Below are 27,053 nucleotides of genomic sequence, written 5' to 3'. Positions count from 1 at the left end.
GTTAAAACATACCAATCTTAAAATTTCAAAGCACAGAACAGATAATAATTTATGTCTGCAACACTAAGAAGCAAGCAGATATTTTACATATCTGGAAATCAAAGAAAGGTGAAGTGCTTTGTCTAAAGGCTCTTGGAAGAAATGAGTAACAAAGCCATAATTAAAATTCAACAACAAGCTTCATGTTAATCCTCTAGACCTAAATGTCTTTTTTCAAAGTGCATGATTTGGAACATCAAAATAAGAATCAATTCAGTCCCTTTTCTCAATACACGCTTTCATGATAAAATAAAAGCTTCTTCTGACATATTCACAAGAACAATCATCTTTCTTAGCAATCAAACTCATGAATTCACTTTGGATTACAAAAACAATTACAAAGAAAGTCAAGTCACATGTAAAATTTAAATTCTACATTTGATTTGGCTTCTACCTCTGTGCACTGAGGGGCCCACAGGAAAACACACATACGTGCCAGGTATGCTAGTAAACCAACTTGTACTAGACCAATTTAATTAGTTTGCTTTCAATGCAAAGGTGCAGCACCTCAGCAATTATGAGATCGTTAATACAAGAGAGCATAACAGTACCTTTAGAGATCTTGCCTAACCTCTAGGCACACATATAACTCCCATTAAGACTAATGGGAGTCACATGTGTGTATCCAAGGGAGAAGAGACCCATTAAAACTGATACAACATATCCATTAATCTTCAGGTCACTCTTAAGGTCAAACATTATAAAAATGTTTATGAACAGTACTTGCTAGGTATTCACAGAGGCTACTTTGGTTTGGTACAGACCTGTGAGCAGTTAAGGCCATGGAAAATGTCTGCATTAAAAGCATCACTGTGTTTCAAGTAGTGGCACAGAAATTTGAGAGTGCTTTTCTATAGTCAAAGGAGACATTTTTCTATCATATCCTGAAAGAATTAGAAGGGTAGAAATGACAGGGAAGGTTAGACACAAATGAAAACCTTGGACAAAGGTACGCTTTAGCTTTTCATTTTTCTTCCATCCCCCTCTCTTTCTTCATATTTCAGTCCCTTAGTTGTGGTTTTCTGCTTCAGGAAGAATATTAACAGCAGTGACTAAAATTCCCAATCTGTGCAGCCTACTACAAAGACACTACAAATAACATTTTGATAACTGAACCACCAGCAAACCGCACTAATATAAGTACTGTTTGCATGGAGGAAGGGGTGTTTAAAGTGTTTCAAAGAGAAAGGTAATCTTAGCTTTATCTCTTTCTTTAGCGAGCATACCTGAGAACTCCCTTTTTCATCATTGTAGTATATTTTAAACAAGCATGTTCTTTTCCAGTTTCCAAAACAGTAAGTTTATCCAGTCTTTAAAACCAACCTGTTCAGCAATGAAATTGCTGTATTAATCCACATTAAGGCCTGAGGAAAGAGAGAGAATTCTCAGCAGCATTAAGGCCAGATCAGCTCCATATGAACAGAGCAGATGTAACAGCAGGAGGAAATGTGAGTGTCAGATGAGTACAGAAATGAGGAAACCCTTCGGATATGAAGTACCCCTATTAATTTGCTGCTTATTTCAGCAACTGGAGTAAACAAGAAAAGGTGTCTTCATCGATGAAGAGTTACTCATGGACTATTCTGAAACTCAGCCTCCAGAACTCATGTTGAAACTCTTACTGTTCATGTAAGACTTGTTCAGTACTGCCCTATGATACTTCCTGTTACAGGGTCTGTAAGTATTCCAAGCATTGACAAGTTAGCCGTGAAAGCTTTTGTTCAGACCTCCTGTGACAGACACAGACAGCCAGCTGCCTCTGCAGTGTCAGGTCAAACAGAGGCAAAGGTTTCCCTAGAAAGCATGGCTCCCAGAGACAGCCACAGCATCAGCCCCACCAAGAAACCCCACCTTGCTTCACTCCTGAGCTGCAGGTCCTCTATCGCCTTCCTCGGCTGTGCCCACCTGACACAAAGTCTCACTTCACAAGATCTTACATGATAAGCTCTCCACAGTGCCCCACACAAGGAAGTGTTTTCCTTCGTTCCTAATTCAAATATGTAATGATTAAAAAAATGATAATAAATTAATTTCATGGTTCAATTAACTACTTCTAAGCAGAAGTAAATCATTACACGGTTTTGTTTTAAAAACAAAGCAAAGATTACCCCAAATACCTTGGTGTACATGGTACACTATTTAAATATTTGGGGGTGACTGGTTTTTATTAGTGATAATAAGCGTTCCACCTCAATGTCTTTCCATTAAACAGAAGAGTCTTTCTAGCTCAAAAGATAGTTACCTCATTTTGCTTCAAATGCACTTTTCATACAAAAAGATCTAACCCCCTTTTTGTGAAATCATGTGAATTAGCCCTATTCACTTCAAGCAGATATTCTAAAACAGGAATTACTCATTATTAACAAAGCTACAGATCTGTTTTGCCTAATTGCTTTATTACTGTGAAAAACTACATGTAAATATTGAACAGAACTGTTTTTTCAGGATCCCGATATTCATAAATGTCTGCATTTTATTTTGTGATACCTGAGGTAGTCCCGAGTGCTATTTAATTTCTTATGAGTTACAAAAAAGTAGTACAGAATCCAACAATATGTGCCTATGGAATGCCCCCTCAGCAGAGATGACCCCAGGAAGTTATCTGAGGAACTATAACCCTTAAGGTCACCTGTGAATCTGTGTTCATGAATATGTCAAAACTAAATATAGTTATAGTTTGAAAATTAATATATCACTCTTTGAGTATCTTTTAACTTTTATTTAATAAACATTGACAATTCCCCCCAACCTGTTCAGACAGAGTTCTCGTTAGTTTGCTTTCCAGAACACCAACAGCCAACTTCACAGTGCAGTTTGCCTCACTGTGGTGCACATCCCAATTAAGTTGTTATTCAGGTGATTTTGAATCACCTAAAACACTTTTGAGACCGTGAGGGAAGACCTGACACCGATGCCAGGTATTAACCGAGCAACCACATACGAACAGTGCAACTGCTGGAGAAACATCGCCTGCAGTGCCTTTGGGCTGCTGCCGCTCTCCTTCCCCACTCTGCTTGTTTCGCCCCTCACAAGCCTGTGAATCCCGCCCGCGAATACTCCGCAGGCCTCCCGCCTCCCCATGGACTCCACCCCAGACTGTCCTCGACTCCAAGCCGCTCGGTGACCACACCACCCCAGGCCACCCCGCTCGTCACGCCCACACAAGCAGCCCCCGAGCAGGAGCCGCTACAGGCGCCGGCCCAGCCGCAAACGGCGGCGCGCCTCAGGTCCCACCGGATCCCGGAGCCGCCCCACCTCCCCGCTGTCATTGGCTGCTGCGCCTCACCCCGGACCGCTGATTTGCTGTTTGGGTTGTCAGTCAAGAAGCGCGCGGCCCGCCCTGACGCGGCGGCCGTGTGGGGAGTCCTTCCCGCGCGCCGTCGCCGTCTCCCGGAGCGCTTCCTGCGCAGCCGCGCCGGGCGCTGGCCGGCGCAGTGCGCTCCGTGCGGCCGCCGCTCCGGGCAGCTGCCGCTGGCACCCGGCCGGCAGGACGGCTGAGGGGAGAGCGCCCGAGGCGGCTCCGGCCGCGCAGAGCTTCGCTGGGAGGCTCGAGGCTGTGCCCGGCGCACCCGCGGAGTCGCGCAGGGCCGGGCCCGGCAGCGGCGCAGGTCAGTCGGGACGCGGGGCGGGACGAGACGGAGCGGCTGCGGCGGGCGGGAGCCGCTGCAGGGGCCGTGGCCTTCGGCGGAGCCCGTCCAGGCGCCTCCCGCGGCCTGGCAGGCCGGGGCAGTCCCTTTGGCTCAGGCCCCGGAGTTCATGCAGGGTCTGCTTGTAAAAACTTGTGTTTGGCCTCCTGCACTCCCCGGCTGCCCCGTTCCGTGAGTCCCGCTGGCGTTCGGCCTCCTGGCACCGCAGCTTGCAGAGACGGGGAGCGAGCTTCCCAGCTAGGCCCAGGCGTGCGGTGAGAGAGGACAGAGCCTGGTGACGACCCCTGCGGAGGAGAAAGGGCATAATCTCCTCTCAGAGGGATATTATCATCTGAACTGTGATACCTGCTGAGAGACTGAAACATTTACAATCTTCGAGGGTCATTCCTCTGACTGCCTACTATAGGTGGCAAAGAAATCTAAAAATGAGGGTGGCAACTTTCCACTTGCTGTTAGTCCAGTTTTGTGCAGCCTGTAAGTAACAAGTCATTAGTTCACTACAAAATAAATGTGGATTTATTCTGAATGGCCAATGTGTTTGACAAACAGACAAACTCTGCTTATGACATAGTCCATACTGGAAACCACAGCACTGTATTTCTTGTATGATCTTTCACCTGTCAGTGTGAGGGAGGTGTTCCCTAAGGTCACAGATGTAGTATGACTAAAATGTGTACTAAATGAACTGAAGTTTGTACTAAAATTTGAGTCCAAAATACTTTGCTATTTGATTTAATTGAAAGTTAGTTCTTGTTAGACTTTTTTGGAGCTTTTTTTGACATGCAGTTTAGCAACAGTTGATAAAGTTTTCTTTTTAAGACTAGTACTATTTTTATTCTTTTTGAAAATGTGTTTTATCAGCCTTTTCTTCTTCAGATTTTTTTTCATCTTTCTGCGGCAGTTCCTCCTCAGCAGCAGCTTGTTCTTCAGTTCTTGGCTGTCCATCTTCAGTTTATCTAATGAAGTGATTAGTAGTAAAACAACTGAAAGTGTCATTGCTGGTACTTAGTTAAAGTAGTAAATAAGCTAATAAAGGGAGGAAAAATTAATGTTTTGAGGTTTTTTTTCAGTGCTTGTTTATACTGCACAAAGTCATCAATTTCTGTTATTTGCTATGGGGTTAAAGTCACATCTATAAAATGTATAAATTGGCTCATTAAAAGAGAGTACAGAAATAGATGATCATGTCAGTATTGAAACATCTACTTTGGTTGTTAGTGCCTCTAGCATTAGGTGTTAGTAAAAATACTTTTTTGGAGTTAGTGCTGTGTTGATGGTTGGTCTTGATGTTCTTAAAGGTCTCTTCCAGTCTTGATGATTCTAGCATTCTGTGATTTACTCTTTTAATTACCATGATGATTGTAGTGTTCTCTGTATCGTAAAGTTTTTGATTGAGTCAGTGAATTAGAAAGTGGAATACATTTAAAGCTGTTGTCTGTGAAGGTTTTGCAAGGTTTTATATGGCACCCACTTTCTTGCCTACTAGTCTGGATTTTTTGGGGAGAGTCTAAAAGAGGTGGGGTGTTTGGGCCTTTTTATGTAGTGAGAGTTTGTGTGTATATATCGATATTTCAAAAACCTTAGTGTTAGGTATACATATTTGCAGTTTTTAAGGTAGGAATTGAAGATGTTTATTATTGAGTATGGAGTGTTGTGAAATTGCATTAATCTGGGGCCAAGGCAATTGAAATAACTGCTTAGGATTTTGCCTCTATTTTTACATCCTTTTAACTCCTAGGCTTATCTTTGTTCAAGCTTGTAGGTTTTTATTTGTCAAGAACATCCTTTTCAGCAAATGAAAAAAACTAGTTCCCATTAATGTTGCATTAATTAAGTAAATAATTAAAATTAGCTCTCTTCATGAATGTCAAAATAGCTTTTACTTTTCTTAGAAATGTTGAAAACTGTAAAGTAATAGTAGCGAACTTACATGTATTTGAATCAGCTCATGCTTATGTATCTCACAGCTAATGCTAGAACTCTTAGTATAGTTCTACAGACATATAAAATACCATGTTCTGAATTTATTTTTCAAAAGATTTATTTCTTAGGTAATGGGCCTTCAGATGCATTATGGATCTACCCATTTACAAAAGGACCCCCAAGTAGGTAGAATGGCATGCCTCAGTTCATGTTTGTGGAGTATTAGGGACTAGGCTAGACATATGTCTGTTCTCTGCAAGGATATTTAGATTTTGGAGAGGATGTTTTGTTTGTTTGACAGCTGTTTGTCTCCTATTAGATTCTTGTGTTATTCACCCATGTCAGTAGGTGAAGACTGTAGGTTTAATTTCATTAAACACTGTAGCGACTCACAGAAAGGGTTTGATGCTTAAGATGATCCAGGACATGTAGGAAGTAAATGTTCCTGTAATGGACTAAATTAAATTAAACTAAAACTTTCAAACAAGTATTATTAGTATATAAAGACTTGATTGAACCGTTCATAGAGTAGGAAAGGTAATATTTGTACTCTGACACTATTACTAATCCAAGGACCTTAATTTGTTCTTTGACATCAAATGCTGTACTGTAAGTCAAGAAGGATATTTTACTTTCTCTGTTTATAGTCTTTGGAGGTGACAGTCTTGAAAATGGCTAAAAACTGCTACGGAGAGGATATTTGGGAGGGAAGGAAGGAAACAGGTTTATGGCTACATAGTATCAATACCAAGAATATGGTGTAAAATAAATGTCTCTTCAATATATAAATCATCAAAGTGTAGGGAGTGATATCTGGATCCAGTATTAACATATAGCTGGATGTAGTAATGAAGCACATGGTCTTTCAGGGAATAAAAAGCCCTAAAGGTTTAATTACATGTTCAAAATGTGAAATGGTGGGAATGTCTTTTCTTATTTTTTTAAACATATGAAAGTAGTTTCAAAGCCATGAGGTTCAGAGAGAAGGGAAGGGAGGACAAAGAAGGGAAGAGATGGACAGCTTCTTGAAGGAAAATTAGTAGTAAATTAAACAGTAGACAAAATCTGTCAACAGTCTGAGGCTACAATTTAAGTACCTTGTTGCCCATATGTTTTATTCTCTGTTGGTCATAATGGCCTGCTCTTGCAAAACTTTCAAAAATTCTACAGCACTGTTGTTGCACTTGGAATTTCTGCATTTATTCAGTGAAAATAACAATTAAGAGGATGTAAAGAAACAAATAAATTGAGTCCAGCTAACACTAACTGATAAGCTTCAGACATAAATACAATTTCATTGAATTAGCTTGTAAGCATGGTAAGCTTCAATAATAATAATTAAGATAATAATAAGAAATGTGAATAAACTTCTGAATTAAAAGATAGCACTGTATTTAATAAGAAATGTTCTGCATATACTACCAATAAATTCCTTCTATATTAATGTCAGTCTAACTGAAGAATAAGATATGTTATATTACTTTTTTGATACCTTACTTCTTAAACATTTTAGGTATTTAATGATTTTTTGGGCAGAGAGGGCTTTTTTTAAGACTCTCTAGGTAATAACATTTTCAATAAGGAAGTTCACCATGTTTGTGCCAGTTTAGCAATATTTCCTTTAAGCTTTATGGTCTCTGACAGAAACTAATGTAATCTATTTCTTATTCAGTCGGTTAGTGATATTAGTGCCGGCTTTCTCTGAGAGCCTGGTTTAAGAATAAGTAAGATCATTGCCCTGAAATTTAGGAAATTTAGGAAAGCAGGCTCTGGCCTCTTCAAGGATCTACTTGGAAGATTCCCCCAGGGTCAGGCCCTGGAGGGATGCAGCAAAGCTGTTTGATATGCAAGGATCATCTCCCCTGAACTGAGGAACAGTCCATCCCAGCAGTTAGCCAGTCAGGCTAAAATGGTAGCAGCCATGCACTGATGAACAAGGAGCTCATCATGAAAGTCGGACATTAAAAGTAAATGTGCAGAAGCAGGAACGCATAACCTGGGAGCATTATAGAGACAGTGTCTGAGCATGCATGGATGTGAAAAGCAAAGTCTGACTCTACCTGGAGTTGAATCTGCTGATGGATGTCAAAGGCAACAAGAATTGCTTCTCTAAATACACGAGTAGCAGGAGGAATACTAGGGAAAATGTGGTTTCATGGCTGAATGAGCAGGGAATGTGGAAAAGGCTGAGGTTATGCAGGCTGCCTTTGCTTCCATCTCTACTAGCAAAGGCCTTCAGGAGCTGTAGAACACAGAGAAAAGTCTGGAGCAGGGAAGATGTACACTTGGAACGGGTTTAGATCAAAGAATATTTAAATAAAGAGGGCATAGATAACACTCTGGGAATGAACTCATGAATGCTGAGGGAGCTGGCTGATATCAGTGTGAGGACAGTCTCAATAATCGCCAGACTGGGAAATTGAGGAACTGGGAGGACTGCTTGTAGACTGGAGGAAAGTCAATGTTTCTTCTGTTTTCAAAAGAGCAGGAAGAAGTCCTCAGGGAACTATAGCCTGGTCTGCTTTACCTTGATCCCCCAGAAGGATGGAAGGATGCAGCAGCTAATCCTGGAAACCCTTCTAAGACACATTAAAGAAAATCATCAGGAGTAGTCAGCATAGATTTACCAAGGGGACGCCATTCTTGACCAACCTGATAATTTTCTACAATGGTGTGGTAAACAAGGGGAGGGAGGAGAGTAGATACTTGCATGAGTAAGTCTTTCAGCAGTGTCTTCTGTGACATGCTCTTGGAGAAGCTGCTGCAATATGGGCTGGGTGAGCAAATAGTCCAGTCAGCATAAAATGTGCTGAACAGATGGACCACAGGGAATGGCAATCAGTGGTGTGAAGTCTAGTTGGAAGCTGGTAACTGCTGTTGTACCCCAAGGGTCAATACTGTGTTCAGCCCTGTTTAACATCTCCATTAAAGATCTGGTTGATGCAATGTGCAGTTAGAAGATGATAATTTTGTCAATTAAAATCAGTCTTTCAGTGAAATACCCTAATGTAAATTTCTCCCTAGCAAGGTCTGGTTCCCAAATGTTAGCTATTTAGGAAAAACATCTGAATTCATCCAATTTTTCAGAGCATCCAGAAAGTGAATTAAAATTTTCTACCTAAATTATAGTACTTTGTTTATGAGTTGAAATGGAAATGGCTCATTCAGTGTATTGCTGCTGGAGTTAATGAGGACAGCTGCTACAACTTGTTACCTCTCATGGACTGCTGAAGTTTACTTCAGTGTGGTGTTTTCAAGCAGGCTGCTTATGCCGTTTTGAGGTTTTTATTGGGTTTTCTTGGTCGGTTTTTTTTTAGGGATAGGGCTGGGCTTTTTTCCTTTTGACAGCTATTAGCATACATACTTTTTCACTTAGACTACTGAAGAGAGTCACACCCTTTCTGTTAATCTCATTTTAACTAACAAGTGTGCTCCAAACATCACCTGCTATATGGCACTCCCTGTAAAGTTAAACGCAGCAAATAAAATAAAAAAATTGAAAATGGCCAATGTGTTGTGCTAAAAAGATGCAGGCTCATAGTCAAATTATGCTGTATATGTACATAAAAGGTAGCAGGCTCTCTGTTCTGTAGCTTCTTCAAGAGCTAAATTGTTCCTGCAGCCATACAGCTGATTTACAAGCATCATCAGTTCAAGTCTAAACTTTACAAAAATCTTCAGGAAAGGATGCAGTCTTTAACATGCCTCTCTCAATGGTTTTTTTGGTTAGGAGGTGGAATATAAGAACTTCAGAAGTTTGGGGTTATTTCAGGCTCTTTTGAAAAGGAAATTAAATTCAGATTTTTCAGAGTAAGGGGGAAATATAAGAGAAATAAAGAACTTTGGGGTAGAGGAAAAAGAGGACGTGCACGCTATAGGAAGGAAGAGAAATTACAACAATGGTGCAACTCTTGATTCAAGGTTGATTCTAACTGGGTCTGGGCACTTTCTCCTCCTCCTGCAAGGGAGGACTTGAGGAGGTTTTTTGCCTTTAGGAGGAAGTTGAATTGAATGCTGCTAACATTCATTGTGTTTGTATCAGTAGCTGCCTGGGAACAATGTCCCTAAAAATCTTGTCCTTCACACTCCTTATCTCCTCTCTTGGTTTTTGCTAATATTGTGAATGGGGTTAGAAAAGAAAGGAGTTAATCAAAATTTAAATTCTAAGAAAACTTGAAAAAATACATTAAAATAATAGTATTCAAAAGTAATGTTAATTCTGTAGTCAGAGAAGCAGAAAAAAATGTCACAGGAGGGGTTTGGTAAGGAGGAAAAACTTTTCCTGAAAGGGAAATTAGTATAAGGCCATGACACTGTGGGGCATAACTAAATCATGAAGGGAAATACACATTGGAATTGCAGAGGGATTTCAGAAGCTGTAACAGCATACGAGTCAGGCTGCCTAGCAAGGAAATTATTATCCCTCTTCTAAACTGTTACTTATAATACATGTATGCAACCATTCAGTTGATTCTAAAGTTCTAATGAAGTTACAGGATTGAGGAGAAGTGTGGTGGAAGTGTATCAGTCTTCCGTTGTGTGTTAAAGTTCCCATCATTAACAAGTAATAAAATCGCCAAGGACTGGGGACACTGAGCACATCAAATTTCCCAGCACCCCTTGCAGTCATTGTGTATGCCAGATGTTTCAAGGTACAATCATACCAGAAAAGCTGAAGGTAGGGAGGAATTGCATAGTGTTACTTATTTTAACAGAGTAGCCTCTCACTTGCAAGTCTGCGTGAATCCTACAGTGGACTTGTACGAATAATTATTTGTCTTTTCATTTTTGCAAGACGGCTAAAAGTTTCATTATTTGTATTTGCAGTGCTGTGTTTTGCTTGCGCATTCAGCACATTGAGATTGAAGACAAAAAGAAACAGTTCTTCAAGTCAAACAAAAGCCTAAAGTTTCTGTCTTGATGTTGACTGGTGTTGGATGTAAGAGTATGATGCTGAGATTCAAAGGCAGCTGGTTTCACAATTACCTGGTTTTCCTGACCCTGTTGTTCTTTTTATTGGTACTGCATGTATCTGACCTGAGTCTGTGGCGACCTGTTTGTGTACTAAATCTGCAGAAAAATAAGTTTAAATAGGTTGGGATTTTGCCAGTTCAACATGCAAAACCAATTAAATTGAAGTTCAAATGAGTACTACTGCTAATCTGTAAGATAAGGACAGGATAGACAGTAGAAGGAAAATTGGAGACAGTGACTGTAGCTGTCAAAAATTACATTACCTTAGATTTTTAAAGAACACAAGCCTGAAAAAAGAGAAATTTATGTCAAGTACTGCTCTTTATCGTTGCACCACTTGAGAGTTTTTGATGATAATTCGATCAAATTATTCATAAGTTATGCCAGATAATACAAAACCAAAACTTAAGACATGAAGTGAACAGGTTTGTCTTTTTATTGATGCAGGACTTTATTGGTTCTAGCAAATCATGAATATATACAGTCTGTAACAATGTTTTTACTTAGAGTCTTCCTTTTGGTACAGATGTGGATAGGAGTTAATTATGATTAAAGCATTTAGGACAGCTTTTACCATTCTTATCTACTAAGTATTTCTAAGAAAGGTTAAAGGACCTTGCATTCCAGCAGTGCAGTACTTGGATTAGCATTGTTACACTTGCACATTGCTGAATATTCATAACTGTTCAGTTGGTATGCATATGTATGTGAAAAGGAAGAAAGTTGGAATAAAATCTGGGCAGTGACTGTGTTTCATAAATGATAAGCGTAAAGTGTTTAATGCAAAATTGCAGGGTTTTGTCATCTGTGGTAAATTGTATCAGAGTCTATAGAGCAGGTGTTGCTTCTGAATCTCTTGTATGTATCTTCTCAATCTTCATCCTGGCATCTCCGTACTTATCTGGTGATCCATTCGTATGAATCAGACAGGTTGGAGCAGAACAGAGACACAGAGCTATGAAATGAGAATTTAAGTTAGATGACTTTTTGTTTGTTTTTTAGGTAGTTTTGAATGGAAGAAATGTAAGGAGGGGCATGGAAAAGATGCATAAAATTGGGATTGACATTGAACTTGACAAATAAAGGGATGTGAGATATAGTGCCCTTAGAACAATGAAATGCAGATGTTTCATACATCATGAGGTATAAGACCAACTTTTCAGAAAGGCAACAGTAACCAGCAAAGGAAGAGTTATGGCTGTAACTGCCCTCAGTGTGCTCACAACTGTGCATTCATGTTCTGTCATTGGACTGTTCTGAAATGGAGCTGCATACCTCTGCCACCAGGTGACATTTCATTTTGCTTTACAGAAAAAATTGCACGTTTACTAAACCTTGTGTTCTTTTCACTGCTGCACAAGCATTGCAGTATTACTTAGCCATCCTTTTACCAGAGCCTCATATCCTTATCAAATGTCTTCATGTACCAGAGTCCCTTGGTCATCTGTTGATCACATCAGCAGGTGAGACCTACATTATTAACTTAATTCTTTGCTTAGCTTTTACACCTCCTGATACTGGTCTAGTCACAGATGTTTCCCCTTCCTTACAAAGGGCTGTTTCTTCCCAGCTAACCATCACTGTTGCCACTCTGTTCAACTGCTTTAACCATATCTCTCTTCACCATTTTAGTTCATTAACAGTAAAGGTAAAGCACTTCTCCAAATAATTGCCGTTACCTAGTTCCAAAAGAAAAATGTCTATTGTGTATGAGACATATTTTGGTAAGCATCTAGGTCGAGGGATTTTAACCTTGTTTTTTGGAAGTCTTCAAGTTACAATGCAGCTTTGTTTTTACACTTTCAGGTTTTTATCACTGATTGCTTTAAAAAAAAACAACAGCTAGATTTCATTTGGTGTGACAGAGGATGAGAATTTATAAATGAAACTGACATGTCCCTTTAGAGATGAATTTGTAATTTAATGTACTAAGGAGCAGGATGACAAAAGAGGAAATAAGATGAGGGAGGAAGAGAAAAAGGATATGGGATTAAGAATAATAGTGATGGAACATTAGCTTGTTATGTGTTTATCTTCCTGTTTATTCCAATAAATTAAGATTAGGGTTTATCACAAAAGTTGGTAGGATGATGCTGTCTCTGGCTTCCATGCTATGAGGAATACAAATGTACTTTGAGGTTTTGTAGCTTTGAATTTAGCATTGCAAATTTTAAAAGGTAGTATTTTAAATATTAGTTGTGAGGTAGCTATCAGATCTGGTTGTTTGGATCTAATAATCTGTCTTTTAAGAGTGCTGACTGATGACAAATTTATCTCAAGTCAGTAGAAGCTTGTAGCATTCAGAATATCGTAAGGAGTGGCCTGTAATAGTCTTGGTTTCTAGCATTCATTGGGGGGATGTGTTGCACTGATGTGGGATTTTCAGTTTCCATCAAATGCTGTCAGAAATGACTGATTTACAGTTTCTAACAGTGCAGCACTTTTCTGCTGCTCTTCATTACTGTTGTATCAATTCTGGCTCTTCTGAGCTGGTTTTGATTTTGTAACTTGAAGCCCTAATATTTTGATTCTGGCAGGTAGTTTATGGAAGATAAATCAATGAGCTACCGTTAATGTTTCCTTGCTGTCTCCAGGCATTCAGCAGTGGCTAATCTCTTGTATCTCATGTTATGAAATCTCAGTTTACTGAGTTAAAATTGAAAAAGCAACCTGTGACTTGAATGTGTCTTTGTCTTGTGCTTGGTCTTTGAACCTTAAATGTAACTGTAGCATTTTTAACCTCCATAATAAAATTCTTAATTTTATCTATGGGAATTGTTTGTTACACAGTCATTCAGTGTTTTCCTTGAATTCATCTATGTTGAGAAATAGTCCTTTCTCCCAGGAATATAAGAAATAAAGAACAGTTTCTGTGATTGCAGTGTGTTACTGACTTTTCAATTAGTGTTAGTAGTTATTCCAAACAGTTAAAGAATCAATTTATGTTCTTTAGAAAATGATAGGTATTTGTCTGAAGTATATAGAAATCCAGACAGTAATACAAAATCAATCTTTTTTAAGGTTATTTGAGGTAATGATATAGTGATAAGTTAATTTTACAGTGATTAAGAGACAACACAGTTGGGGCTCCTAATTAGACTTTGATCTGAGAATATTTCTCTCTGCACTTGATAAGCAGGAAAGAGATGAGATTTAATGGTGAGACATGAGGCTTTGAGCAGCTGGGATCCATGTTCTGTGTTATGAGAGTTGGTATAAAGGAAAATTTTAAAGTTAACTGAATATATATCGTTTGATTTCTCATCTTTAAAATTTATTGATTTTAAATTGACGTCTATTATCCTCTGCTATTGGGACTACCCAAAAAGAACAGTTAAATGATAAATTTTCACAAAGAAAAATGTAGAACACTCCACATTAAAAAAAATCTCAGCATTCTTGTGATGGGTGGAAAGTTAGTTTTCCTTGCTATCTGTTGATACCTTAACTTTATGAACATGAAAGGAGGGATAGTAAACCAAGGCTATGGCTTACTTCCCTGCTCTCACACACACCCAGTATGGCAATGCACAATAACAAATGTATTGTAGCTCCTGAAGAAAAAAGGGGCTGTGTGTTAGTGTTCTCTCCAGAGAGGAGATGATTTCTAACATGCCCACTCTACACCCTGCTTCCCCATCCTTGGACCATTGATCTCAATGCTGGGACTTGGCAGAGTCTAGTCTGTTGAAAAGGATGAAAAATTATTATCTTTAATGTATATCCTGTTGTTTCTTTGTGTTGAGATACTTTATAATAATAAAATAAAATAGTAATAGTGAATATTAAGAGGGACTTTATATCAGGAATTCTTCCATGGCCTGGAAATTAAAAGAGTTGTCCAGGCAGAAGTAATACAATATGATTAGCGATGAATATAAAGGAATAGCATAGGAATGTAAGAATAAAATAGATGACTCTGAGGAACAAAATAAGTTTCAATTTACAAAGCGCCAGAAAAGAATCAATGAAAGGGTCCAAAACTCTGAGTAAGAGGAGGCACGAAGGGATAAGTCCATTACCTAGCTCTGTTATTAAATAAGAAAGGAGAACAAGGAAAAGACTTTCAAAGACTGATTCTTCCCTTCATACTTTGTAAAAGAGATATATTGTGACCTGCTACTTTCATAAAATTAATCTTAGACAGGAAATAAGAGTGGAACCAAAGCATAGAAAAAATAGCCTAAGGAATCTTAATATAGATGTGCTCAAGTGGCAAATCCTAATAAAATTCATCCTAGAATGATTGAGGAATTAGGCACTACTGATTTTATTTATTTATTTAATATCCCAGAGGGTGGAAATAGTCAGCAAAATGGGTTTGTGTGTATCTGGTTTTGTGCCTCTTTATTCTTCTGTTAAGAGAATTATTGAAACTGTCAGTTTTGATTCCAAATAAAGGTTCAGGAGTAAATAGTTTAGCAATTAATTTGTATCTAACAGTGTGTAGAAGAGAAATGGTAAAACAGCCAGTATGGTTTGGTGAGACCTGTTTGTAGGAAACTTCAATATTTTTCTAAATAAGAATAACAAGTTTAGTAAGAGGAAAACTTTAGGTACTATGCAGCTTCATTTTAATACAGTCTTTTTCCCTACATGAGCAAACTAGGGAAGCATAATATCAGTATTGTCTCCATTAGATGTTGATGTTATCAGCATCGAGTTGAAAGATTGCCTTTACAGAGTAATTATCTATAGTACCCTGTCAAGATGAAAAGGCATTAGTGAGTTGGATGATGGAAGAGAATACATACTTAAAAAAGTTACTGATGGTACAAGCTAGAGAGAGGTTGAAAGTTTAGGATTTTCTTTTTTCCTTTGTTTTAAACATAAGGTCTGAATTCAAAATACTCTTGGTGAGTTTGGAAAGTGTAAAATCAACAAGATGAAAAGCAATGCAGGCATTTAACATGAAAAGCTCAAAATATGTGAATCCAAAACAGGAAATAATTATTCAGATAGAGAAATGAGAGAAAAAGACATGAAGATATTGCAGATCTCAAGGTGAATTGCTGCTGAGAAAAAAGTAAACTAGTTGTTTTGTTGTGGATTTTACTTGGGTTTTTGACTTGGATTGCTATTTCTAGAGGATCATACCAGGCATGTTGTAAGAAAGCACATTTTTCTGGTTTGGCAGATCTTCTGTGGGTAATTGGTCCTCTCACATGCCTTGCTGCTTTTTGCTCTTGAGAAGGTGCAGCAAAATGGAAGTTCTTTTTTGTTGTTCTTGATTTCTGCTATGGAGTGAAAACTGTCCTGGTTTTTACTAAACATGCTTTATACTAAATATGAGAAAAAGAGCCTTTGGGCCATAAAACACTGTAACAGACTACTTAGAAAAACTGTAGAATTAGCCTTCTTGGTAGACACATGTCAATATATTCTTGAACCCGTGTTCATGCTGTGTTAGGATTTGGTAGTCTCTTGTAGTCCATTCCATCTCTCTGTAAGTACAGTGTTAGACTACATGTTTTGTCTATACAGAAGAGATTGTGTAAAAGAATTAAATCATAAACTCAGTGAAGTTAGTGGATATGCTCCTTATGCATCATGAATGTAATTTTAAGTTCACAGAATGAACTAGGTTGGAAAAGATCTTTGAGCATCAAGTCCAACCTGTGACCTAACACCACCTCATCAACTAAACCAGGGCACTGAGTACCTCGTCCAGTCTTTTTTTAAACACCTCTAGGGATGGTGACTCCATCTCCCTGGGCAGATGATGCCCAATCTCTCTTTCGGTGAAGAATTTTTTCCTGATGTCTAACCTAAACTTCCCCTGGCACAGCTTAAGACTGTGTCCTCTCATTCTGTCAGTGGTTGCCTGGGAGAGGAGACCGACCCCAGTCTGGCTATGGCCACCTTTCAGGGAGTTCTAGAGAGTGGTAAGGTCACCTCTGAATCTCCTTTTCTCCAGGCTGAACACCCCCAGCTCCCTCAGTTGCTCCTCACAGGGTTTGTGTTCCAAGCCCCTCACCAGCCTCATTGCCTCCTCTGGACGCGCTCAAGCCTCTCAACGTCCTTCCCAAACTGAGGGGCCCAGAGCTGGACACAGCACTCAAGTTATGGCCTCACCAGTGCTGAGTACAGTGGAGGGATGACCTCCCTGCTCCTGCTGGCCACGCTATAGGCTAGGATGCTCTTGGCCTTCTTGGCACCTGGGCACGCTGCTGGCTCATGTTCAGTTGACTCTCAGCCAGCGCCTCCAGCCTGGGTACTGTCCAGCTACTCTGTCCCCAGTCTGTAGCACTGCAGGGGATTGTTGTGGCCAAAGAACAAGACTCGGCACTTGGACTTGTTAAACTTCATGTTGTCGGACTTGGCCCATCTATCCAGCCTGTCCAGGTCCCTTTGCAGAGCTCTCCTACCCTCCAGCACATCGACACATGGTCCCAGCTTGGTGTCATCTGCAAATTTACTGATGGTGGACTCAATCCCCTCATCCAGATCATCAGTGATGATATTAAACAGGACTGGCCCCAGCACCGGTCCCAGGGGGACACCACTAGTGACTGGCTGCCAACCATTAGGAACAAATTTTGGTTTTTAATTTAATTAATATGTTTTTATTTTGCTTCTCAAAAAGTGATTTGGCAGATCATACTTAAAATTATTTTAAGGTTTCTGCATATATGTCTATTTGTCACCTAATGATTATGCTAGAAAAGCGGGGAATGCAATTGCAGTAGCTCTGAGATAAACCCCTTGATTACTCATCCACAATAGAAAAGCCCTGTGGAAAAAATGGCACCCAAGAGATTACTTGGATTTGTATATTTCTTCAGGCAAAGTTTACAGACCTGTAAATATAAATGTAGAATTTTTGTGGGCAGAATGCATTGACAAATACGCCTGATGGTAATACATCTCCTACTGATAGTCCCAGAACAGGTCAATAATAATGCTTATATTGATAGCAGCAAAGCAGGAGATGTTACTTGGTATTATAGCTAAAATCCATGTTATCCCCTTAATTATAATTACATTAATATTGACAGGCTGTTGACAATACTCACATTACTATTGATAGATTTCTGTCAATAACATGTTTCCAAACAAAATATATTCATTCATAATTTCTACATTGCTCAATACCAGCACTAATATATACCAGGAGAAATTTCTTTTTTCCTAGTGATATACAGTAATTTTTTTTTGTACTGTACTAGTGGGGTTGTTGATTTGTTTGGTTAAAAAAGACAAAACAAAGTACAGGTTAGTTAAGAACGGAACATTTTAGGGTTTTTCAGTTGTTTGGGTTTTTTTTTCTGGCAGGCAATTTTTTTTTTTTCTATGCAATATCTTTGACAGTATAAAGGGAGAACCTTACAGGTACCAGTCTTTGCTACTTAAAGAATATTTATGTAAAGGTTCATCAAACACTGAGTTTATTACATATCTGAATGTTGGTATGTGCCCCTTTCATTACTGGGTCTGTGATTTGGGGTTCTTCTGTTTTAAAAGTGACTTAAAACAAGAGTTAACATAGTAAGGATGACAAATAGAGTTTAATTAAAAAAACATGGAGGAAAACAAACATTCTCTGTATTCTTTGTAGCTCAGCAAAATATAGAATGCAAAAATAACATTAAAAAAAGTACAAGATAAATGTCTTAGCACTTATAGGGTGTGTTTTTATCTAGTTTTAAGCTGCTATAGTTCCCATTTATTTCTACTGTGATACTACTGTGTGCAAAACCTATATAAACTGAAAAAGAACAAATTTCTAGAAGGACTTTGTATCGAAGTAATTTTTAAAGGGAAATATCCTACCACAGCAAGATTGAGATTAAAATTTAGGGCTCTTCTCTCAAAAAAACAGTTGCTCTTATTCAGATCATTAGGACATTTGAAGACAATTTCATAGGACAATGCAGATTTCAAACTGTCCCCTTTAATATTTGCCTATGGGAAATAAATATCTTCCCTTTAAGTGCAATAAAACCTTAGATTGATTCAGAAGAGAGTGGATAGCGGAACACTAAGCACACGGAAATGTGCTTACATGTTAAAATCAGAACTATATGGATATAATCTTTAGGTAACTTTCAGGGTCCAGTTAACAGCCATGGCCTATGGCAAGCTTTAAATGTTCTTAGCAGGAAAGAACTTTTTTTTTTTTTTACATAGCTATGTTACAAGCATAATTTAAAAGATAGCATCCTTATTGTTTTTTGGTATTCTTCCTTTTCCATATAGTGTGCCTGAACTTGACTAAAAGTTTAATCAATTTGATAGCTGGTAGTTCAGGAAGAGACATTAAACATGACACCATTAAACAGTATATATGGTGTTTATTCTGATTTTTTTAAAAAGAAGACTTGTTGGATTTGGCAAAATTTCAAAGGTTACCGAACAGTAGTTGTGCTGTTTTGTCACAAAAGTGGTTCTCATTTTCTGTATACAAAGTTCCAGTGCACTCTGACAGATTCATTGAAATTATTTCCTTCAAATACAGTTCTGTGTAGGATGATGGACATGAAAAAAAAATCAATTAGATTCTGCATTGAGGCAATGGGAAGGTCAAGCTTCAAATCCCAGAGAAGATTTTAGTCTGCTCTCCTGTGAAAATTGGGAATAAATTAATTGCTAAAACAAGTAGGTTCAGGCATCATTTGGCCAAGTTTCAAGAATTTCTGGGGAGAAATTTCTGGAGATTTCAGTCTTGGTTGACAAAATGTTCCAGCTTCCTCGTTTCCAATTGGAATTTCTTATGTAGTGACTTAACACAGAGTTGCCTCTCTTTATTTCATTGCATCTCACAGAAAACTTTGGTTTAATATTCTCTGCAACCCTTAGGAAGTAGAAGATTATTCATAGACCACTTCTTAGCTACCTTATCCTTCAAGTTGAACAATCTGAGTTCCTTCAGGCTCTTCTCATATATCAGGACATAGGGGTCCCTAATGGTATTAGTTACAGGACTCTTCTCAGTTTGTTGTCATTTCTTTTGTACCATTCATAGAAAAGAAGCTAAACTGGGCTTAGTATCCCAGGTGTAGACTCACCAATGCCAAGTGGAGGGTAATAAGCACATTTTTCATTCTGCTGGCTATACATATTCTAGTGTGCTCCAAGGATAAACTGGTGGCTTATGTTCAGCATGCTGCCTGTCCCCACATCCTCTTTTCCAAAGCAAGTGTGCAGTCATACAGGCTCCCAGCCTATGTGTATTTCATGATCCATCATAATCCTGTGGATTTGACACATTTTCCTTTGTCTTCAGAAAATTCTCATGACCCATTCTTCACTTGCTCAGGTTTCTTTAGATAATATAGCTATAATGAGAGAAAAAAAACCTGTAAATATTTAGTCTACCCTTATTTATGAGAAACCTACAATAGAAATTGCTCATAGCATCTGCAGTAATGAAAAACAGTTGGAAAGGATGGTTGAAATGATGTTGGAAAATAGTCTTAGTAGGTGGATCAAGGAAATTGTTTGATAAGATGTCCCTTTTGAGTAATTAGCATTTTTGAAGGAGGTTTTGAGTGTTGGGAGTTATATAGAACATTGAAACAAGTAGAACAAAGTGAAATGAGTAGAAGAGAAAGTGAAGAAGACATTAGACTTTCAGGGTTTATGAGTGAATAACCATTGGCAGGTTCCAGAGCAGGTGGTTGTCAAAGGCTCCGGTTCCTAAAATGACAGTGGAATGAAAAGATGAGGGATAGGAGGGTGGATGGTCATTGGTGCTGGAGTTCTTGAAGTGACGCAGTAAAATCCAGTAGGGGTTGAATTGACCCTTTGATCATAAATTAGAGGAGGGAAGTTATTTGAATCATACTGGAAAATGTTTCCTGTGCTTTGGTTTCTGCTACAGAAAGGACTAAGTGTGAGGGAGACAGGCTTGGTTATATAGGCTTTTTATCCTGGTTTTTCCAGCTGGTATGGGTTCATGCAATGAACCCTATGGCTGTTGGCTCAGATGAGGTGGCCTTATCCCACCTTGTCATGTTTTGCCTGCTAATAAGGAAGGAGGAGTTTGAAAAAGCTAAGTGGAGCTATTGTGTATGCTCTACCCATGTAGCAGTCTTAGTTAATTGGAAACTACTGTTATACACCCTACACTAAGGACAAAGTCACATTTCCTTGCAGTGATAACTAATTATGAATATGGAAAACAGTAGGAAAGCTACAGATGATGTTTTATATTGTGTTTTAAAACTTCTAGGGTGTTCTTTTTCAGTAAACATGGTTGTCTGTTAGAAGGATTTTTTTTCTTTAGTATTCTTGGCATCAGTAGCAACCATTGCTACCAAGAACCTCTACAGCATCTTTTACTCACAGTAATCTTTTATGGTTATTTTTCTCTTATAAATAAGAATTTGAGGCACTACCTCCTATACTTTCTCTAGAAGGCTGTGGATTCCTTGCAGGTCTGTTATGCAAAGAATCTGGTTTCGAAAGTGAAATATGTTGCATACTCTCTGAAAATACTTCTGAATCACTTTGGGGTTTAATCTGTTGACAAACAGAAACAAAAATTGACTACCCCACAATTTTACATTGAGGTGTTGCCTCTATTTTGCTTTGGCAATTTGCTGCATTTATTTCTCAGCCAGGCTTTCAGATGCAACAACATTTAAAAGAAGCCATTTTAATTTTTTTTTTCTATGATGCTTGAGCAAGAGGAGTATCCATTTGTTGACGTTGCTATTATACATTAATCATCTTGCCTGGAAATGTTATACGACAAGTAGCACAATCCCACACCTGTCAAAAACACTCTAGAAAATATATGCAGACTTCAGTGAAGTACTGTATAATAATTTATGTCTGAATGCTGAATATTTCTTAGATCTCATATGATTTTTCTCTAAACAACTCACTGCCTTTATTGAGAAAATTTTATTCATTCCCACCTTAATTTCATCCATATCTTTATGTAATTCCTAAATTTGTCTGTATTTCTATCATTTTGCTTTCAGCTGTAGCAATTGAAGTGTTCATATGGCAACACTTGGTCTGCCTCACTGTTCTTTTCCAGATTTTTTGGTTAGTATTTCATTTTCCCTATTTCTCCATAAAACACCATACAGTTCTTCTTTCTGATCTGTTTTAAGATTCAATTAAATATTACAGTTATGCCCTGCAATATTTTAATGTATATATAAATGTATTAATATGTATGTATGTGTATATAAATCTGTGGATTTTTCTGAATATCTAGATGATGTTGAACACTTGTTTATAACCAAATGTTAACATTTTGTGAGAAATGGTCAAGCATAATTTCTTCTAAAAATAAGATTTTAAACTAATTTAAATGTGTACTAATTTTATATTAATGTAAAGCTTCCTGAAACGAATTGTGGCATATTAATAACATATTTATGGAGCATTCTGAGAACTTTGTTGTTTCTTATCTACTGCTGGTATATTAAAAATTTGTTATTTTTAATAAAAATAGAAATAGGAAATACTCTGCTATACTAAAATCTATTTGTGTTTTATTTCTAGAAAGTTTATTTGTGAAGAAATGGCCTCCAGCCTTGGAAATGAAAAGAGTGTGAATCCTGTGCTCAGAATAAGTCAGCTTGATGCTCTTGAACTAAACAAAGCCCTGGAACAACTAGTGTGGTCCCAGTTTACCAGCTGTTTTCATGGATTTAAACCAGGGGTGTTGGCTCATTTTGAACCAGAAGTAAAAGCATTTTTATGTCTTATATTATGGAAATTCACTGTCTATTCCAAGAATGCAACTGTGGGACAGGCTATTCTCAATATTCAATACAAGAATAACTTATCTCAGTCAGAGAAATACCAACCTCTGAGCAAACACCAGAAGTTATGGTATCTTATTTTCACTGTTGGTGGAAGATGGTTGGAAGAAAGATGTTATGATTTATTTAGCAATCGTCAACAGCAATCCTTCTGCAAAATTAAGAGCTATATAGGTTTTGGATCTGGACTTCTTAAGCTTTGTGGACTTGTAAATTTTCTGATTTTTCTTCGGAAAGGAACATTCGCAACACTTACAGAACGCATTCTAGGAATTAGGTCAGTTTTTTGCAAGCCGCAAAATGTTCGTCAGATAGGATTTGAATACATGAACAGGGAACTCTTATGGCATGGCTTTGCTGAGTTTTTGATATATCTGCTACCACTCATTAATGTACAGAAACTGAAACTTAAAATTTCCTCGTGGTGCTTGCCTATCACAGGTCTTTCCAATAGTGAAAACACATTAGCGGCTCACTGCAGGGAATGTTCACTATGTGGGGAATGGCCTACCATGCCGCATACCATAGGCTGTCCACATGTTTTTTGTTACTACTGTATTAAAAGTAACTTTTTATTTGATATGTATTTTACATGTCCTAAATGTGGCTCAGAGGTACACAGTCTTCAGCCATTGGAGTATAAAATTGAAATGACAGAATTGCATGGCTGATATGGGGTTGATTTAGTTTTCATGATATATATTGAAGAGATTAGTGGAAGAATTCAGAAATTATTGAAGGCAGACTGCTGAAAGAGGCTTTTGGGGACTCTGTAATTTATGTAACATGTATTTTTACTGGTCTTAGGTTTTTATTGAGTAACAGTGCCATAATGCCCTACCTCACTTGGCAGGTGAGGGGAAGGTGGTTGGATTTACTCTGGATGGTGTGTGGGAGAAACAACAACAACATTCTCAGGAGGTTCAAGAAGACCTTTTACTTGCAAACTTTAGACCATTCCAATTGAATAAGGCACTTGGCAAACTTTGACTTGGCAGTCTTTGACTTACCCAGACACAGTGCCGTTACCAACTCACCTAGTAGATGGATTAAGTGGGAAAGATGTTCTTTTCATGCCTAAAGAATAATTTTAAATTTGAATTCCCAATATGATGTTACACTAAGAAAATACAAAGGTATAAAGAATGTTTAAGGAAAACAGTGCACCTTCTAGACCTTTGTGAGACGACAGCTAATTTTCTCAGGCAGACGTGTCTCTGAGCTTCAGTTACATATATATGTCTGCCCTCAGAACCTGAGGGGTGAAACCCATCATCCATTGGAATGTGGCAGAATGTTCAGGGTAACCCACGTTCTTTTGAGTTAGAAACACGGTAGAGAACTGTTCACTCACAAGATGCTGTCTATAGGAATTGCCACTCACGGTTTTTTTGGTGTGGTCTAGATGGGTGCCAAATCTCAGAGTTCATTTCCACACAGAAAAAGATCGAACACAATTATGTGCATGTTAACATATTCAAATAGGTAATTTGCATGCTTTTTGCTTTCGCTATTTGCTTTCTTAGTTGCCTTTGTAATGTTTTAATTGTTCTAACATTTCATCCATTTACACTTCCACCTGGTATTATAGGATTATTTTCTTTTTAATTGCAATCCTTTTTTAACAGGAAGAGTTATTCAGAAGAGTCTCATTAACACAAAAATACATTATGTCTGCTTTTGAATCTTAATTTGTCAAAAACATATACAGTTAAATTAAATAAATAGCTTTATGGTGGCTCTGTTCTTGATTGGCAATCATCAATAGTCAGTCCCAAAAATAGCAGGGTAACAGCTGATTTGAGTAACCTTGATCTACTTTTATGAAATGGTTTATTACATTCTTCATTCTACATTCTGATTAGAACAACCCACTAGTCTATTTGTTTGAAGATCTTAAATTCTAGGTTTTGATCTTTAGAGTGACACACAGTGCTTTCATCTGATGTAATTAGATATAGTTAGCGGGTGGGCAGCCAAAAACTTCATTAATTCTGCTACTGTTCTGTGAGTCAACAGAGACTTCAGAGCAAGTGCTTCCAGATCCTGTGCTGCAATATTATTTGTTGTCAAATGTGTCTATTAGTAGCCTGCCATATTTCTGTTATTTGCTGCTGCAATTAGAACCAGCAGGTACAAACCTGTTGTTATTAGAGTATGAAAACTGGCAAGTCGTTTGGAGAGCATCCTGAAGTTACTTCTTGATCCTAAAGGAATTCTGTATGAATTGTCCTTCCACATCACTTAATAGCTTTTCCCAAAGAAATGTTTTAGCAGCACTGACTTCAAGGTGATCTAATGTCTCCAGAAACATCATCAGCATTTTTGATATTTCAGCCTTTATCTGTGTTTATTAATAAATACTTGTATGCATCCAAAATCCAGTGTTCATAGCTTACAATTGTAGCAGACCTTTGTTTGCTGTGGACTCTTCATTTATTCTGAAGTTTCAGAGCAATATTTTATCAAAAGAATATGGATTCTCTGTTTTGGCCTCTGCTAGGTGTCATGCCCTTCTTATGTTGGAGTTCGCTTCTTTCCTACATAGAAATGTTTCATTTTCCTGAATATTAAAGAATGTTATCTTCCTTTTTCATTCCACCTCCCTCTGGCCTGCTGTTTGATGTGCATAAGCTGTATGAATTTCCTAGGGTTTGTTTTGTCTCTTGCAGCTTCATGCAGGTTAAGTTTGTGCTCTGTTTTTCATCCCAGTTACACTATCAATAAAAAAGCAGTTTAGTACCTCTATTGTACAGCTGGTTTCTGCTGGCTCTGCTATATCACACTCTACTGTAGTTTTGTTTTTTTTTTTTCTGGAATTAAACTTCTAATGCTTAACTTATGCTGCCTTATTATAGCGAAGCATTGGCCTACTTCTGTAGCACCTCCTCATCACTGTGTTGGGTTTGTAGCCCATAGTATTTACAAAGTTTGTAAAGTCTGTGTCTTGTGGCACAAACAGTTTTTGTTACCCTAAGAACCTAGATCTTTAAGTGGGAGTTTAGTTCTTTTATTTTCCATGCAAGTAAGCAGGTACCAAGCAACTCACAGAAGTAGGTGGTTTGGGAAAAGAATGGTTGTTTGTGTCAGATACAGATTTTTTTTTAATCTCCTATATGGTAAAACCTTTGCTCAGTTGTAGTCACTAATGGGACCAGAGTTCCAACTTGAATAGAGAAAAAGTTGCTACCAGCTTACCTTTTTAGTACTTCAATATTCAGCACTTTAAAATTAAAAATACACTTCTAAAAAGATTTTAATTCTTTTTTGTTGTGTCTTGTTATCTGTAAGTTGCAGAAGAGTCTTAGTTAAAGATATTACAGGAAAAAATATCAGATTCTTTGTAGAGTAATCAAAGAATAATTAGTTTTACATATTAATTACCTTGATAATTTGTCCTCATAAACATTATATTTTTCAGGTTGAAACTCTAACAAAGGACTGCTACATCTGGTCCGACTTCCTGCAGTGGAGGGAATAAATTTTGTTTTGGAATGTTAATCTTTAAACAAAAGGGGATTAGTATTCAGCTACCATTAGAATGTACTTGTGAGTAATCATATGTGCATCAGTGAAAAGGGTAAATGCTTAGAATTTAAGGAAGCTAAAGGACCAGATCTTCTGTTCAGGATAGGAGTTACAGCTTTGTATTACCAGTTTTCTTTGTGCTCTGTTGACTTTGTGTGCTACATGAACATTTTCATTATCAAAAATCAAAATATGAAGGCATAAATGAAACAGACTAATTACATTAATAAACATACTAGGAAACTTTTCATTTCTTCATTTGAATGAGAATTACCAGTTGCCACAAGGTGTGATGGGGAGGCCTTCTGATGAAAGGAGTCAGAGGATGTTGTTTTTTACTTCCACACACCACCATTCTATCTACTCTATGTTTTAAGGGAGGTTTTATATAAGTAATTTTAAAGAAGACTTGAAAGTGGGAGTTTCTGTGAAAAAAATGAGAGGGATAGTATTTGATTCCTGCCTTACCTGGAAATATTTTTTTTTTTTGTAAGTATATGATGATGGACAAGGATGATCTCAGCATTAGTAAAAAGACAATGTGAAGAAGGATGAAAGATACGTATTTACTAAATAAAATCTATTATAATGTCCTTATTTGAGAATACTAATGGAATTGTTATCTGGGATGTGTCATTCTTATGAAAACCAAGTTGACAAATAAATGATATTTTTTAACAGGAGGTTCTGAGGTTTGCCTTTTTCTTAAGAGTTTTTCTGGAAGGGTGGTTATTTCTTACTCAGTGGGTGACTTCATACTTTGTCATTTATGAGACCAAAATGCAAAGTGAGAAACTAGTTTAGACTTCTTTAAAAATTTCTTCAGTTTTAGGTTTAAGCAAATTATCTTTTCACAGTTCTTCTTTTGAGCAGATTACTCATAGCTGTTACGCTTTGCTGTGTGTTTGCTGGGAAGCTGTGTTGGCTTGTACTGAGAAGAGAATATTGTGGCATGACTGGGCTCAGGATAGGGTCGTGCTTATTGCCAGGACAGATAATAAACTGATGGTCATTTCTTTTAATACAGTATGGTAGCCTGAGCTGCTGCAAGTCACAGTGTATAAAACCAAAACAGCAGAAGCAGTTTCAGAGTGGTGCTTCAACCTCTTACCTATTCCCTGGAGGAACTCTTACTAGAATTGGTTGAATAGATTACAGCTGCCTGCCTTCAACCTCCCAAGAGCATTTTACATGCTGACAACATTAAAACATGCAC

The 27,053-nt window shown here is 37.8% G+C and overlaps 1 protein-coding gene across 3 annotated transcripts; it reads left to right on the top strand.

Moving 5' to 3' along the window:
- Positions 1 to 3,400: 3,400 nt before the first annotated feature.
- On the top strand, positions 3,401 to 26,520 carry PEX2 (peroxisomal biogenesis factor 2). Of its 3 annotated transcripts, XM_030971454.1 has the most exons (3): positions 3,401 to 3,647; positions 21,515 to 21,581; positions 22,047 to 26,520. In XM_030971454.1, the coding sequence occupies exon 3, from the start codon at positions 22,066 to 22,068 to the stop codon at positions 22,978 to 22,980; it is 915 nt and encodes a 304-aa protein (XP_030827314.1). In that variant the 5' UTR covers positions 3,401 to 3,647; positions 21,515 to 21,581; positions 22,047 to 22,065; the 3' UTR covers positions 22,981 to 26,520. The 3 variants fall into 3 exon arrangements, with proteins under 3 accessions (XP_030827314.1, XP_030827312.1, XP_030827315.1); XM_030971452.1 differs by lacking the exon at positions 21,515 to 21,581; XM_030971455.1 differs by lacking the exons at positions 3,401 to 3,647; positions 21,515 to 21,581 and adding an exon at positions 3,658 to 4,160.
- Positions 26,521 to 27,053: the final 533 nt, after the last annotated feature.

Source organism: Camarhynchus parvulus, chromosome 2 (genome assembly GCF_901933205.1).
Source record: "Camarhynchus parvulus chromosome 2, STF_HiC, whole genome shotgun sequence".
Classification (NCBI taxonomy): domain Eukaryota; kingdom Metazoa; phylum Chordata; class Aves; order Passeriformes; family Thraupidae; genus Camarhynchus; species Camarhynchus parvulus.
The sequence above is the reverse complement of the archived record's forward strand: the minus strand, read 5'-3'. Positions and strand labels throughout refer to the sequence as shown.